The sequence below is a fragment of the Platichthys flesus genome, chromosome 7 (assembly GCF_949316205.1).
Source record: "Platichthys flesus chromosome 7, fPlaFle2.1, whole genome shotgun sequence".
Classification (NCBI taxonomy): domain Eukaryota; kingdom Metazoa; phylum Chordata; class Actinopteri; order Pleuronectiformes; family Pleuronectidae; genus Platichthys; species Platichthys flesus.
In genome coordinates, this window is record NC_084951.1 from 2,144,418 (window position 1) to 2,156,841 (window position 12,424).

The 12,424-nt window shown below is 42.4% G+C and overlaps 1 protein-coding gene across 1 annotated transcript; it reads right to left on the reverse strand.

Annotated features, from left to right (window-relative positions):
- Positions 1-315: 315 nt before the first annotated feature.
- On the reverse strand, positions 316-5,932 carry lrif1 (ligand dependent nuclear receptor interacting factor 1). The gene is made up of 3 exons (XM_062392701.1): positions 5,526-5,932; positions 2,907-4,410; positions 316-2,049 (listed from the first exon to the last, which is right to left on the reverse strand). The coding sequence occupies exons 1-3, from the start codon at positions 5,561-5,563 to the stop codon at positions 1,126-1,128; spliced, it is 2,466 nt and encodes an 821-aa protein (XP_062248685.1). The 5' UTR covers positions 5,564-5,932; the 3' UTR covers positions 316-1,125.
- Between the last annotated feature and the right edge of the window lie 6,492 nt (positions 5,933-12,424).

Consider the following 12,424-nt stretch of genomic DNA (forward strand, 5'->3'; position numbering starts at 1 on the left):
TAGTCTACATAACACATGAGCCATTTCTTCAACATTCTCCACAACAATTTACTTTCTTTGAGCCACTGTTATGCTGGCAGTAGTAGATCAGCTGTTTCCCACCATGGGGGATCAGCATCTGTGGGCTCAGACTCCAGTTCTTCTGCAACATCTGTATTATGAACATCTCATGTGAGCATTTTGTATAATGATCCACTTTGGTGCCATTGTAGGTTTCTCTGTAAACATTTGCTGTGGTCCTGTGTCTGTGGACGGCATAACAACTTACTGAAAAGAGCAAGTCATAGAGCTATTGCTGAGAATTGGATACTGGGGTTGTTTATAATAATACACTTTATTTATAAAGCCCCTTCAACACGTCAAGTGAACCACATCACCATTCTCAGGCTGAGTTGCTAAAAACATAAGCCGTTTTCAGACATAAAGGAAGTCCAGATAATTGCATGCAGAGTTTCTAAGGAGTTTGCCTTTCACACATGAACAACACAACACGAGATTCTCCACTCAGCCGTGTTACCAACAGGATTCAGATGAAGGATGTTACGTAGAAATTCTGTTGCAGAGTTTTTGTTTGAAGCAAATCTTTACTTAGACAAATATTAGCATTTAAAATACGAATCTGTTATCACATTTCTAGTAATTAATTACCATAACTTTGTTGACTGTGGCAGGCGACAGTGGCGTCATCTTCACAATATGTCTTGTTCTATTTGCGATGATAATGCAGCCATTTTTCATGTAGGGGGTAGAAAACCAACAGCTGCCAAATAAAAACTCAAGACTCATAACATTAAGTAACTGACAACTATGAAACAAATGTGTGTTAGCCAATAGAAATCAATCTATTGGGGCGCCCGCACAACTACAGCTGTTTTCAGGCTCCTGTCTCTTGAGGATTTGGTCCAGGCTTTGAATGGAGTTTGCATTTGACACATACACAACACAGCAGGAGATTCTGCACTCAGACATGTTCACACCACCTCAAAAGGAAGTTTAAGCGTCCTGCAGCGATCGCTGGTTTGGTTCCGACCTGGCCCTGTGTAAAACAAATGATATTCTAAAAATTTTAAAACACGTAAGCAAATTTGTTAGAATATTAGTTTGAAATGTGAAACTTGTCTCAGCTCATGCTGTTCCATATTCCATCAGTTCTAAAGCTGCCTCCCTCTCTTTCAGAAGCTTTTTGAGTCTTTGGATCTGTCTGTCTCTATGTAGTTCATCTGTGTCCGTGGATGCTGAGGACAAACTGTCCCAGGCTGGAACCTCATGAGTCTTAGATTTCTGATTGTTTCTGACCGTGAGACAGCTGTTTCCAGATGTTATCACACCTTTTCTAGCAGCTTTTGTCCGTGTCCCTTTTTTACTGATCTGCTCTGTTCTGCATGCCCATTTCTCCAGCTCCTCTGACTTGAATTTCACTGCAGGCTCCGGAGTACCAGGGACGCAACATGGACACATGGTGCGTTTCCTCGTCCTTCCTATTCTACTGGTGTTTGTATTCAGGTCCACACAAGTCTGAGTCTTTCGCTTGGTCACTACATCCTGCAACTCTGCGATTTCGTTTGCATTGAAGAAGTCCTCATCAATCGGCTCCACATAGCCAATCAATGTTGTGTTTTCAACACCACATGAAGCCCCCTTGGGTGGACTTTGACCCAACTCAGAGAGAGGTTTTTTGTTCAGCTTGAAAACGGCACATTCAAAAGACATGACATCTGTGTGAGCAGTTACAGTGGCTGCATCTGCTCGCTGTTCCCATTCAGTTACTCCTTCCTCTCTCTTCACATCATCGTTCTGGTTTTCACAGGACCTGTAGAAGTCCTGCTGAAAGAGTTCCTTCTGTTTCAACCCATTTGCTGGTTCATGCTGATCCTCTGTTGAATTTAAAAACTCACTAATCCGAGCCTCTGCAAGTCCAGCTGAGGCCTCATCAATCCTCTGCAGGCAAATCTTCACATCAACTGTAATCCCAAATATCTGGCTCAGCTGACGGTCAGCCATTTTACAAGGTGGAGGTGCCGGTGAAGATGTCTGACAACCTGGAGGTGCCTGCAAATATAAAAATAGAAAATACAGACAACTCTTAAAAATGAGAAACAGTTAATCTTTTTAGCTACTGCAAAAACTATGGCTATTTTTACATGAAACAACTCATACTCAAATAAGCAATAAATAGCCACTTAAAAAAATAAGAGTTTCATGGATGTATCTTATATTTTAGTTCATTGCCCAGCAAATGATTGCATCAGGAGGTTAGAATATGGCCTCATAAGCCTTTTAAAGCAAACCTTTGTTATTTTTAAAAAAGTTTTCAACTTGTTTTTCAATTTGGCAGCCGCATTTGAATGAGCCTTAGAAATGGGAAGGCCTAGTTGCGTCACTGTGATGCCATCTGTCTATGAAAGCAGCTTCCGAAGGATGCAACCCTTGAATTACGACATAACTGTGGTCAGAAAAGCTGAACAGAGGGCGAAGGCTTGTATTAGATCAAATAACCTGTAAACAGTATATGTAACAGTGGCATGGAGGACCTGAGCAGTCATTCAAACCAGGATGGTAACTTTCATTATATGAATCACATGTGGAAACCAGTTTCTCCTGTTATGATTATACAATTTTACGCGAGTTCAGTTGGTACCAATCGTGTGTTATGCAATAGAATACTTTTGGCTCAGAAGCTTGATGACTACATCTGCAATACGGAAATAGTTCAAAATGTTTCAAATTAAAAAAAGTTGTCTGAAGATATCCCCCTTAAATCTGTGGATTTGGAATGTACAGTTTCTCTATTTAATTATGTTGCATGAATTTAATAATTAAGTTAAGACCGAATAACAATATGCTTTTAACCTCTCTGTTAAAATCACTATTTTTCTGTATCAATGAAACAATAAAAGTGGCTTCACCTCCTCCTGTTTGTGAGAGCATGCTGCACTGCTGCCATCTGCTGGAGTTTCTGGATCAACATCACCTCCCATGCTCCCCTCCTGTTGGGTGGAAGTGCTCTGCTTACTGTTCATGTTTGAACCCTCATCATCATTCACACTCGTCCCGGCAGAAGCCCAAACATGTGTGACATTTTCAACTGTGCCTGATCTTCCTCCAGTAAGATCATCCCTTCCATCAGCGTCAGCTCTACCACCCGAGCTCTTCTCCTGTGACAAACTGTTCGAGCAGCTCGTGTTCAGCAGGTCATTGTCCTTTTCTATTGTGGTTTGTGTTTGGGTCGAATCAGCCTCAGATTTTGGTGGAATATATGACACAAATATTACGTTGTCATCATCCTGATGAGAGACTGCTGATGTGCCAACTGATGTTGCTTGTTGCGAGTCATCTTGAGTATCGTCATCACAGAGATCGATTACCTCATCTGGCTCATCTGAAATAATAATGCTGATGTCCTGCTGTGTTTGAGGTACAGCTGGCTCAACAGGGTGTTGGAATAAAGGTTCTGTGGTTTCCTTAACTTCAGAACTAGTTGTTGCTGCTGTGGGTGCGTCGTTATGTCCTTGTTGAAATAGTAGACTGCTTTTTTTGCCCACAAAAAAAACCTTCCCGTTGTACATGATTAAGGCATTATCTTGTTCTTGTCCATTTTTGTCCAAGTTAGACTCAGAAACATTATAGTGCTCGCCCATTTTCTCTCTCTTAGCCACTGATCGAATAATCTGAGAAGTAACAGAATAAGAATCCACATAAGAAGCAGCTGAGGGGTCCTCTTCTTCAATTACCCACCTTGTAGGGCCGTTAGGCCCTTGTGAAGCCTTTGGAATCAATTTCAAGCGTGGCTTCGATATTTTAGCTGTTTTTTCTGTCTGTGAAGGCAGCCTAGGTGACCAAGATCCAGAATCCCATGGTGGAGCAGCACATTGACTTACGGTGGTGACCGGTGACACAAAAACTACACTGGGTACGTCTGGAGTGGAATCGGCTGATGAATTAAAAATCTGCTTCTTGATACCTGGAGGAAGTTTCGATGCTGGCAATGTTCGCACATGTGCATTGGGGGGAATCTGAAGAAGCTGTCCTTTGGGGAGGGCTGGAGATTTCACCATCACTGGGAGCTGATATGGAAGTCTTACAGAGTTCACACAGTTGGTTGCAGGCGTTATCGGCACTTTGGACATTAAACTTTCAGTCTGTTGCTGTTGAGGAGGATTGTTCCGTGAATTAGCAGGATCCAATACACCTCGATTAGACAAGACATTTGACACATTAGTGACAACCTTTTTGACTGGAAGTGGTGCTGAGGAAATATTTACTGCTTTCTGTGTGGTAGAATCCACACTGGGTTTACGTATTTCATATCGGATAAACTGTCCATTAACCAGTTTTACAGGAATCAGTGTCATGATTTTCTTTCCATCGGCTCCAACAGCAGGCATCGCCTGGTAGAAGACACCGGCTCCACTGAGAGAAAAATCAACAGAGCACAAAAAACTGTTCATAAAAGGTTGAAAATACTAATAGGAAAATACAGTTTTTAAGTTTACTAATTTGAAGCAGTGAAATGTTGTTTATGTGCTGAATTCCCAAACAGTTCTTCTTGATGCTGCAGTAGATCTATTTTGAGAATGTGACTGTTTAGAAGTGTAAATAAAAGAATGAATGAAGTTCCCCTTGGCTGCTTCAAATTCAGAGTCCTGGAGTTGTTCATTCACTGCTGTACTGTCATGGCTTCATGGCAATACAGAGCTGGAATTGGAAAATGGTTAGCAAAGCTAAGCACAAATACTAAGAGCAGAGGGAAACGACTATGGCGATAAACTAGGTTAACAATTGCCTGACTCCAACTAGAATAAGTTTAACAATGTATCTAAACTTGTCAATCCAAGTGGGACCTCCTACATTAACTGAGGTGAAAGTTGCTTTGCTTCTGTTACAGTCATGTGTTGGACGTCAACTTCACCTCTTAACCCAAATTTATGTTCAGATAGGAGGGTCGGGCTAAATCCTGTCCAGGTCCAGATAATCATGCAACGGATCCATGCTGACATCCATTTCATTTTTATTTCTTTAACTTTAAAATGTCATTTTAACATGTTTACATGTTTCTTATAGTCTGTTATCTTGTTTCAATGACATTTTAACTTCTATCTATATTGTATAGAACAAATTGAGCAGCATTTATTGTAGGAAAGGTGCTTTACAAATAAAGTTGATCTATATTATAGTTATCCTCTCTCTACTAGTAACTACTTGACTGTTCTCACTGTGAAGCTGCATAGCTAATTAAAAAGAGCCATTGGTTTAGGTTTCATATTCCATGTTGGGTTGAATACTCCTGTCATTATGATTAGACTGTTGATCATGTTAGAATCACCCAGGGATCTTGATAATCAGGTTGGGCTTTTTATCACATGAGTGTGATCAAAACCACAAAAGGATCTGGTTGTAAAAGTAGCAAGGTAATATACATGTGATGCTGATGACATGTTATAGACCTGAACTTTATCAAACGTAGACATAAAACAGTGAAATATTGAAATATTTGGAATACATGGGAAGGGTCATCAGAACTGTACCTGGTAACTGCATCCTTGTGCTTACGAGTAGGAAACATGACTCGTGAAAATCCCTGAAACTGGACTCGTGATGTCCCGAAGTGAGCAGCTTCAATCAAACTGGTGAGTGATTCGTAAACTGTATCGTCGTGTGTGCGCCCCCACGACAGAAGAAGGAGTCGCGTGTATCTTCCCTGAGTCCATTTCCTTCGATCTAATAACTCCCACTTTACAATTCAATCACTGCACCTCTCGGCTTCCGTTTGTTTTTCTCGTTTGTCACATCCAACTTCCTGTTTGTGACGTGGGTTGTGTTCAACGTCGCTAACATTTGCACGTTACACATACATGTTCTGTTCATCCATCAGTGTTTATATGTTAACCGCAGACTGCCAAAGATGGTTCTTACTTCTGTCAGTGTCCATCTCAATGTAATGACACCGCATAATAACAGTGATCGTGTTACCAAACGATGGAGCCTCTGAACTGAAAACACTTCTGGCCTGATAACTTCCGGTTTGCTAACATCCGCTCAGACATTCCGCTTCCGCTCTGAAATATGTTCCGGGCTTTGGTCGAAATGTAATAAAGCTCATGTACCAAATAGTTTTTGGATTTACATAAATCATAAGGGCTGCGGTCCAGCACTGTTTATAACCTGGGTCCCTGAACGAGTGTAATGACCCGGAGGTACGTAAAAGGCTGCCATAGTAGGAGCTAAGAAAGGAAACTTGAATGTCTCCTATCTCATCTCCTCCAGCGTATGATACTGTGGACCAAACTCAATAAAATGTTTGTGCCTTGAATTAAGTTAAGTGTTATTCCTACCTGAGTAGTACACATTTAATTGTAGGATTTTCGTTGGTTGTTGTTAGCTGGAAGCACGGTTTGTTGCCTTTTTGTGTTTTCAAGGACAATATTACATTTCATTAATCTGACAATTTTATCCAAAGCAACTTACAATGAGTGCATTCAACCATGAGGGTACAAACCCAGAACAACAATAATAAAGAAAGTATAATTTACTTCAAGAAAGCCAAACTACAAAGTGCTAAAAGTAAGTGCCATTTAAGTGCTACTAAAACATTACATTTTTTTTTCAAGGTATAGTCGGAAGTAGGGTTGCCAACTCCCTTTAAAATAAATAAGGGACACCTCATTGGCAGGGCTGGCCGACCCCATTTCCTTCACCCTTCTTGGCATGGTGAAATCTTTTAGCCCCTTTTTTTGCGAGTGAAATGATTTTTTAACTATTTGACCCTGAATTGAATTAGAGGCATATTTTTGAGTGACATGAACACGTGGAAAACAAATTATTATCCAGCAATACACTTTAATAATAAACTAATTCATTAACTGAATAAAATAACAATCTTTCTTAAACAGAAACCTGTCTTGCTTAACTTAAAGCTGTATACATTAATATAAAACAATAGATAGAAATCAGAACATCCATCCTGAAATAGTGCATATTTTTTGTGCAATATCAAAAGTGCAAACAGAACGTCTGTAGAAAAAACATATTTGTGCCTCAAAGGCCATGACTGTAGGCTGCAGTTGTAGTAATACAGGAAGAAAAAAAATCATGAACTCAACAGCTCAATACCACATTATGTGGAGATTTTTCCACTTGTATTTCTTTCTAAAGCAGTGTCGGCGTCTGTGTCAATGTCACTCATGCTGCTTTGTTGTCTTCTACTATCTTCTCCTGATACTTACTTATCTTCCACTATCTTCTCCGCGAGCAACAGTACCTCCTCGACCAATGGGATGAGCCTATTCTGTATTATCTTACTTGTGTGTGAATATAATGTCAGCTCGTTGATCCCAGAGCAGGAGCTTGCCTGGGAACAGGTTCACCATAAATTTTCATATAAAACAGTGTTAATTTAGGCAGCTAGTTTTGATTTATTATTAGGCTTAGTCTTTAGACGAAAACACATATTAGTTTTAGTCACATTTAGTCATTTTTATCCTTCTTATTTTTAGTCTAGCTGGCAGTACTTAGGTTGTCCATTAGATATCCCACCTAGCATAGGTCTATAGGATTCGGCAACCTTTACTATCAAAAGAGTCATTTTGCCCCCTCTTTCCCCAAATAAAATTTGTATGGAGCCGCAAAACATATTTGATAAGCTAATAAAGTTTTATATACGCTTCAAAGTGAAACTATACTAATATATAGTTTGTTGCATTTACGAAATTATAGAACGACAATAAAGCAAACTGTTGACATTTTATTGCCATTTTTACTAGTTCCATCAAAGGAAAACACCAAACGCTTATGAAGAGGAGAAGAAAATACACAGGCAAATATTGGCCTACTTTGAAATAAATTAAACACAGAACTATGGTGCACATCATCATGCTGTGCACCGCAGTATGATGTGCGCCACAGGACGATGTGCGCCGATGTGCGCCCCGGAATGATGTGCGCTGAAGGATGATGTGTGCAGCAGGATGATGTGCAGTGATGATGTGCACCGCAAGATGATATGTGCTGCACGATGATGTGCGCTGCAGGATGATGTGCGCCGCAGGATGATGTTGGCGGCAGGATGATGTGAGCCGCACATGATGTGGGTGATGTTGGGACATGGTTTTTGTGCAAACCACAGGCCTTCTTTCAGTCAAACTTGTAACAAACATGCTGCATGTGCTGGAGTGGACTCAATCCCCCAAGATGCAACAGGTTCCATTGATCTTTGAAAATCAAGGAACTCAGTCTCCCAGAGGATGTAACAGGATCCTGCATGTCCTGGGGTCTGGGCAATATCACACAAAGGTGTCAAGAGCCACCAGGGTCAACTCCTATTGGTCACTCTGGTCCAAGACCTGTGAGGTCACCGGGGCCAATATAAGGAGAGCTCTACCAAACTCCTCGTAGCGACGCGATGTCCTGCAGGAAAACTTCAACCAGCATCTGAGCACACCGCTCGACAGAATCGCGAATGCAGAAATCTACGACCACAAAGCCAGGAGACGTCACAGAACTGCAAACTGAACAGCAACTTCTTTTCCTCTTTCCCTCGGACTGGTAACATAATCTGGGCTTAATAATTATACTACGCTAAGCAAGACTGTTTATTTGATCGGTGTGTGTTTATAAATTTGATATATGCTCTGACGTTGTAGGCATAAGTTAAAGGAAGGTTAATAGTTAGGCTCGCCACAGGCTTTGTCCCTGACTATCATTATCTGATTAACATCCACACAGACACGCATAGCATCTCACCTAGTTAAACCTTCCCCCTGTGCCGTGAGGCAACCTCAGAAGAAGGGGGGGGGGGGCTCTTATCTTAGGGAGCATTCTTTAAAGCATGCTAATTTACATTCACATACACACTCACACACCTCCTAGTTAGTTAGTTTGATTGTTTAGTAACTTGTGTGTTTTTATACTTTATTATGTTAATAATAAATGTTCTTCTTTCACAAATGTTCTGTCATTAACATTGCATAAGTGAATCTTGCCAACCGTTACACTGTTAAGAACTCCATAACCTTCATTGTTCATTATATAATCTTTAATGGTAAAATATTGAGATTTATAATCAAACTAGATCTAAATGAGACTGATCTTAATCAATAAATCTTTTCCCTTTCTATGAAGGGTGGTGCCCCGCGAGAACTTTAACCAATTAAAGTTATGATTTAATATTAATATTTTAAATATTAATGTTTTACATTTTATTTTGATAACAAAATTTATTGAGTGCCTAAAGGCACACCATTCTATGGTAACTCTTTTTAAGCACTATTGCACAACAGTGATGGTGATATGCCCCGCAGGATGATCTGCGCCGCACGATGATTTGGGTGATGATGATGTGCGCAGCAGGATGATGTGCGTCGCAGGATGATGTGCGCCTCACGATTACGTGCTCTGCAGGATGATGTGCGCCGCAGGATGATGTGCGCCTCACGATTACGTGCTCTGCAGGATGATGTGCACGTCAGGATGATGTGCGCCGCAGGACGATGTGCTCCGATGTGCCCCCCAGGATGATGTGCTCAGCAGGACCATGTGCGCTGCACGATCATGTGCGCTGCAGGATGAATTGCCCCCATGATGATGTGTGGTGATGATGATATGCGGCGCAGGATGATGTGCCCCGCAAGATGATGTGCGGTGATGATTTGCGCTGCAGGATGATGTGCGCTGCTGGATGATGTGCGCGGCAGGATGATGTGCGCTGCAGGATGATATGCGCCCCACAATGATGTGCCCCGCACATGATGAGTGTGATGATGATATGCACAGAATAATGTGCGCCGCAGGATGATGTGTGCCCCGGGTGATGTGTGCAGCAGGAGGATGTGCGCTGCAGGATGATGTGCGCGGCAGGATGATTTGCGGTGATGATGTGCACCACAGGATGATGTGTGCCGCAGGATGAGCCAAACGATGATGTGCACCGCAGGATGAGGTGCCCGGCAGGATGAAGTGCGCAGCAGGATGAGGTGCCCGGCAGGATTAAGTGCGCCGCAGGATGATGTGCGCTGCAGGATGATGTGCGCCGCATAATGACGTGGGTGATGATGATGTGCGCCGCAGGATGATGTGCTCCGCAGGATGATGTGCGCCGCAGGATCATGTGCACAGCACTGTTAAGTGGGGCGGCATAGCTAGCTGCGGCATAGCTAGCTCTACGTCCAACCCTCCTCCTTTATCCGGGCTTGGGACCAGCAAAATGAGCCAAAAGAGACACTCTGCCATTGCAAGTTTTCTTCTTTTTTTTCAGGGTCCCGAAAGGGTTCAGTTTCACCACGTTCCACACTAGAGGTCTGGAAATGTCTCAATTCTTAGATGCATCACGATGTGGACTCTGCATCGATGAAGAGACTGAACTCAATGACTCATGAGGTGCTGTCATTTGCCAGCACCTCGGCACACAAAACACACTGAGGACGTTGCTCAGTCGTGCCAGTGACGGTGAAACCAAACTGCAAATAGCTCTCGTCATATTTGCAAAGCTTTGGCTTCTTTGCAACTGGCGCATCGGTTGCCTGACTTTTACGAATCAGAAACTTGTCAATGGTTGTGTTTGTTTGCTGATACAGTGTGTGTGATGTTAATAAAGTTGTATTTGCAATGTCGTGGTCTTGTGAGTGTGTTTGTATGTGTGGCTGGGAGCGACTTGCCCACGAATAATGAATAAGGCTGTGTTTCTGAGCGAGTGAGCGGGGCGGGGGGCGGAGCCCCGGGACCGGTGCGCTATCTGGGAGCGCGCACACACACACACACACACACACACACACACAGCTCCTGGTACTTCATGGCGGCCTTATACGATGATGTTTAAAAAAATTATTGTGACTTAGTCAAACACCAACATTTTCGTCTCGTCTTGTCAACGATAGTTAAAATAGATTTAGATAATTTTGACCATTTTTTAAGGTACATTTTCAGGTGGTGTGCGGACAACCGTTGAGAGGACAAGTTTCAGACACAGATCCTCCCCAAGTTACCCTGTAAGTGTGGTCGTTGAAGTAGGATGGGAGCAGGGAGAGAGCAGAGCCTGAGACACCCATGTGGTTCACTGTGTCAAATGCAGCCGAAATGTCTAGAAGGATGAGGACAGAGGAGAGAGAGGCTGCTCTAGCAGTGTGAAGTTGCTCAGAGACAGCAAGGAGGACAGTCTCAGTTGAGTCCCTGCCTTGAAACCAGACTGGTGAGGGTCAAGAAGGTTGTTGTTGTGGCGATAGTAGGAGAGTTGATTAAAGATAGCTCGCTTGAGAGCTTAGAAAAGAAAGGGAAGAAGAGAGACAGGTCTGTAAATGTTTACTTCAGACAGGTTGAGGGTGGGTTTTCTTGAGGAGAGAGTTAGGGAAAACAGCCAGTTCAAAGGGAAGTGTTGATAAGATAGGTGAGAAAAGGAAGAAGGTCAGGAGCAATAGTCTGCAGAATGTGAGATGGGATGGGTCAAGGGGGCAGGTGGTTGGGCGGGCCGTGGTTACCAAAGTTAGAACCTGATTGGGAGACAGGGGGGTGAAAGATGAAGGCGAAGGGGATGAAGATGAAGTTGATGGAAATGTAGGTACAGATGGTGGATTAGAAAATGAGGAGTGTATGTCATCAATCTGTTTTGAAAAGTAGTTGACAAAGAGGCTTGGTAGAAGGGTGGAAGGAGGAAGGGGACGGGGACGGGGAGGCAGAGAAAGAGGAGAGAAGAGATTGATAATTGAGCAGGTCAGGAAGGGCTTGGACCTGTCGTGATGTAAGAGGACAGAGATGGTCAAGAGAGGAGGGCCGAGTAGAAAGGAGAGTATCCTTGACAGAGTTAGGATGCATGAGTGAGAAAGCGTCAGTTGAAGGGAGGGCTGATAAAACAAAGGAGACTAGAGAGGAGGGAGAGAGGGAGCGTATTGTAGGTGGGACATCATCATGACGTCACCACGAAGTAGGAAAATCAATCATTTCATGCAGTCGGACATTAACATTTGCAACCAATAAGATTAGAGAAACAATTTACTGTATCAATACATTATGATCCAAAACGAACCAAATTGGACACTGCACTGACCCTTAACGATACACATGAATCAATAAGATGAATGTTTTCCAATTTATGTGAGGCACAGACATACAGATTCCTGGAATTAGTAGATGGATGTGGGCTCACATGCATACCTGTATATGTTTGTTTAAGTAGGTATGTTTTAATGCACATCTTTCCTTATTTACATTTAAATCTTTTAATGGCCATTTTCCACATGTTTACTTTGACAAACTTGTCCCAGGGCTTTCATCCGATCAACTTCAAATTCTGTGAATGTCATCTCAATAAGGTGGAGATATTAAACAACTCAAATTTCAGTTGTTCATATGGTGTGACCGTGGCATAGCGTCAAAATTTGATAACATGCCATCAAAACACAACAGTCAAAAGGGTTTCAAGACATTAAAGAAGTCGGCA

Coding starts and splice junctions, on each gene's coding strand:
- lrif1 (XM_062392701.1), bottom strand. CDS start 5,563: ATGTTTCCTACTCGTAAGCACAAGGATGCAGTTACCAG. Junction 4,411..5,525: donor CACAAGGATGCAGTTACCAG/GTACAGTTCTGA, acceptor TTTTTCTCTCAG/TGGAGCCGGTGTCTTCTACC. Junction 2,050..2,906: donor GCTCTCACAAACAGGAGGAG/GTGAAGCCACTT, acceptor TTATATTTGCAG/GCACCTCCAGGTTGTCAGAC.